The sequence below is a fragment of the Nycticebus coucang genome, chromosome 5 (genome assembly GCF_027406575.1).
Source record: "Nycticebus coucang isolate mNycCou1 chromosome 5, mNycCou1.pri, whole genome shotgun sequence".
Taxonomy (NCBI): Eukaryota; Metazoa; Chordata; class Mammalia; order Primates; family Lorisidae; genus Nycticebus; species Nycticebus coucang.
This window is the reverse complement of record NC_069784.1, coordinates 86885939-86889992: the sequence shown is the minus strand read 5'-3', so window position 1 is coordinate 86889992 and position 4054 is coordinate 86885939. Positions and strand designations below refer to the sequence as shown.

The 4054-nt window shown below is 54.6% G+C and overlaps 1 protein-coding gene across 1 annotated transcript; it reads right to left on the bottom strand.

Annotated features, from left to right (window-relative positions):
• Positions 1-1346: 1346 nt before the first annotated feature.
• On the bottom strand, positions 1347-3781 carry GPR6 (G protein-coupled receptor 6). The gene is made up of 2 exons (XM_053591849.1): positions 3593-3781; positions 1347-2977 (listed from the first exon to the last, which is right to left on the bottom strand). Exon 2 carries the CDS (start codon positions 2956-2958, stop codon positions 1867-1869), a length of 1092 nt encoding a protein of 363 aa, XP_053447824.1. The 5' UTR covers positions 2959-2977; positions 3593-3781; the 3' UTR covers positions 1347-1866.
• Positions 3782-4054: the final 273 nt, after the last annotated feature.

Below are 4054 nucleotides of genomic sequence, written 5' to 3'. Positions count from 1 at the left end.
GAAATGATTCAGTTCCAGCTCCCTCTCCAAGTTAATTCCATACCTCTCTCCCCCTCACACACTCTCTCCAGCCATATTGAACTTCCTGCTGTTCCTTGAACTTGCCGGGAAAGCTCCCACCTTGAAGCCTTTGCCCTTGCTAGTTCCTCTGCCTGAAAATCTCTCCCCACCTATGCTCACATGTCTCACACCTTCACTCTGCTTGGCTTTCCTCCTAACTATTATCTCCTCAGAGAGACCTTCCCTGGCTAATGAAGTACCCTCCCCTGCCACCCTCATTCATGTACTTTATTTTTTTCTTAGTATTTATCCTAACATGACATTATATTTATGCTTATTTGCCTGCAGGCCATCTCCCCCACCAAACAGTAGCGCTATAAGCACAGACACTTCTTGTTTTGTTCACTTTCATAACCCCAGGCCTAGAATTGTATAGAGATAGTAGGCACTTAAGAAGTACTTGTGGGGAGGTGCCTGTGGCTCAAAGGAGTAGTTCACCAGCCCCATATACCGGAGGTGGTAGGTTCAAACCCAGCGAAGAAGAACTACTACTTGTGGAATGTAAGAACAATTTTACTTGTATGTATTTTTCTAATACCCAAGAGTAGTAACTATTTGTGCTTGTATGTATATTTCCTCACAGGGGCTCAGATCATGCCTAGCTATGTTCTCTGATTGAGCCTCGTATTGTCCTGTGAGAAGGGGAGGAGGGGAACCATGACTCATACCCATCAGTGAAATGGGAATGTTTCATTCTTGAAGATCTGAATGCCCTGTTTCGAAAATGAGAGAACTTCCCGAGAGGATCCTGGACATGTCCTCATTCGCCTCATGAAGGTTTGAGGTCTGTATGCACATCTTGGAATCCTGTCTTGGAAAAATTTATTCATTTTAGAAAGGCTGTACATTTTACTACCAGACCTGGCCAGCAACGATGTCCTAAGTCTTAATGGATTTTCAACATTTAAAATTCTTGCCATACTGGAAAAACTACAACTGAAAGTTGTGATTTTAGGATTCACGAGTTCACATGTTGTGTGATATTGAGGGGATGGTTTCAGCTATCTTCTGATATTTGTCTCCCAAACCAAGTAACCAAGGGAGTAGATTAACTTGCACTACCCCTTGGTGCTGGTGAATTCTGTTATGTGACTGCATTACTCCCTTCCGGCCCCTCCCCAGCTATAATGATCTAGAGCAAATTTATGAACAGTGCACAAATTCGTATGATTTTTTTACATTAAGATTTTCTCAGGAGGAAGATGACCCATAATAAACTCATAAAGTAAATGCACTCATAATTCAGCTCTCTTATAGTCATTCTATAGTCAGTCACATACCCCAAATTACATTTTTATAATGTGTTTATTTGTGTACAAAATATGTTGTAATTTGTTGATGCATGTGCAGCAAAATAGTCTATCACATACAACAAAAATACACCTTTTACTCCTTTACCCCTGCCCTTGAAAATGGCAACACTGTTTTGGCAGTTCAGCAGCTAAAAATAAAGTGCTATAATTAAGCAGTATTGGAATGTCTTCACTTGACAAATGTGATGTACGGTTTGACTATACAACCACATCTTTTTGTTAGTTTCTCACGTAACAGGAAGCTCTACATCCTGAACACCTCCAGAAGATACAAATATTTGTATATATATGTACACATGTATACACTGTATATGTAAAGCGCCAACAAGCCCCTTGGTCCTTGTGAGTTTGTTGCGTTTATGTTTCCTCCCTCTTTCTTCCTGAAGTCAGAGGCCCGCCATTGGGATCTGAATTGTCAGCAGGCACCTAGAGGCTCCCCGAAGGCTGGCTTGTTGGGGGTGTGGCGTTGGTGAGAGGACGCGGAGGGAACCCTTCAGACCTCACTGGGGGACCTGGAGCGGAAGGGCACTTTGGACTGGAAACAGCCGCAGAGTAGGAGCCACAAGGCGCGCTGGATCTCCTGGTTGCGGAAGGCGTAGATGATGGGGTTGATCATGGAGTTGTAGGTGGCCGGCAGCAGCGTGGCGTAGGTGTAGACTGCTGGGTCCTCCTGGCTGCCCACCACGCAATAAATGGCGAAGGGCAACCAGCTGGCGCCAAAAGTGCCCAGCACCAGGGCCAGCGTGCCCACGCCCTTTCTGGTGGCCGCGAGGTGTGGCGGCGCCAGGCAGTGCTGCTGCAAGGCGATCTGGTGCGCGTGGCGCCAGACCACCTGGCAGATGCGCAAGTACAGGTGCAGCATGACGCCGAAGACAGTGAAGAAGGCGGCGGAGAGCAGCGCCACGTGGCTGCGTGTCAGAGGGCGCACCACGCTGCAGGCTGCGCGTTCCGCCAGGCAGTTCCAGCCGAGCACCGGCAGCAGCCCGAGACCTAGGGACACCGTCCAGGTGGCAGCGAGCAGGAGGTGCACTCCCAAGAGGGTCCGGCGCGAGTAATAGGTGAGCGCGTTGTAGAGGGACAGGTATCGGTCCACCGTGATGGCCAGCAGGCTGCTGACCGAGGCGGCAAAGGAGGCCACGAGGAAGCCCACAGTAAGCAGGCTCACAGTCTCCGAGGGCGCGAGATACTGGAACACGAAGTGCAGGATGAGACCGCAGCCCGCCAGCAGGTCAGCGGTGGCCAGGCTGCCCACCAGCACAAACATGGGCGTGCGCAGCGCCGGCGTGGACGCGATGAGAGCCACCACCAGCGCGTTTTCGCCCGCGATCACGGTCCCCGACACGCATAGTAGCACGTCCCACGGATTCACAGGCGGCAGCAGCAGTCCAGGCGGCCCCGCCGACAGCTGTGAGGACAGCTCCAGCGACCCGTTAGCCCCAGCGCCGCCTCCCAGCGCCGCCGCCGCTGCAGGAGGCCCCCATTCGCCGCTGTCCGAAGCCCCCGCTGCGGTGGCCGCCGACGCCGCTCCCTCGGCTGCCACGACCACCACTTGCGACTCGTTGAGAGAGGCGGCGCTCGCGTTCATCGCCGCTGTGGGTTGCACCCTGCATAGAGAGGGGTGCAGGCGTAAGGGGTGCAGTGCAGGCTGCCAGGAAACTTCCCCGCGCGCAGGTGTCCCGCTGGAATCGCCCTACCCGATTTGTCCATACCACTCCGCGGAACCCGGAGCAGGGTGGGGAAGCAGGGGCTAAGTGCGAACCCTAAATAAAAACCTGTTGAGCGAGTGAGTGAAATGCACCGTGTGTCCACAGACACTCCTGAGTTTTTGCACAGATGTGTGTGTGTGTGGTTGTGTTTGCACACGCACCGTAATGTGCATGGTTGTATTTGCACACGCACCCTAACACGCCAAGCTGCACTTCAGCCCGGGAGCATCTCCGCGATCAGGGCTTTCCCCCGGGCTGGGCAGCCGAGTCGCTGTCCGCGGTGCTGAAAGCGAAGTTTCTGCGATCGCCCAGCCGGGAGAAGCCCGGAGCCCGCAGAGAGTCCTGAAAAGGAGGTTTGGAACAAGAGAAAGTGGGGTGTGTGTGTGTGTCGGGGGGAGGGATGGATGGAAGCAAGCTTGGCTTGATGTCTCTGGCTTCTGCAAAGCCCCATCCTCTGGCTGTCCTGCACCCCTTTCTCCTTCCCACACCCCTAAAGTCCCCCCGGCCGCTCACCTGGGCAGTCAGGGCTTCAGGAAGTCACTGGTCATGGGCACCGTGGCTGCGCCCCGCGCTCCCCTCGCGCGCTGAGCAGCTGCCTGCGGAAGGCGGCTGGGGCCGGAAAGGAGGTGAGCGCCGGGCGCCTGTCGCTGTGCCGGCGCCGCCGCTAGTGAGAGACCGAGTCAGTGGCAGAAGCCTGGGCTGCCAGCCCGGCGCGCGCTGGAGATTGACAGGCAGGGCGGGGTGACGTCAGGCTCCAGCTCCCACTTGCAGGTGCACGCCTGGCACCCACTCTCCCCACCAGCCCACCCTGTCACCCCCTACCCGTACCTCACCCACCCCGTGTCTCACGGGTCCAAGGAGGAAGAAGCCAGATCGGGCCCCTCCGGTCCAGAAGTTCAGGAATGGGCTAGGGAGAGAGAAGGCGAGAGGGAAAGGCGTGAAGAGCCCCTGAGGCTGGTTGAAGAGGGAGATGGG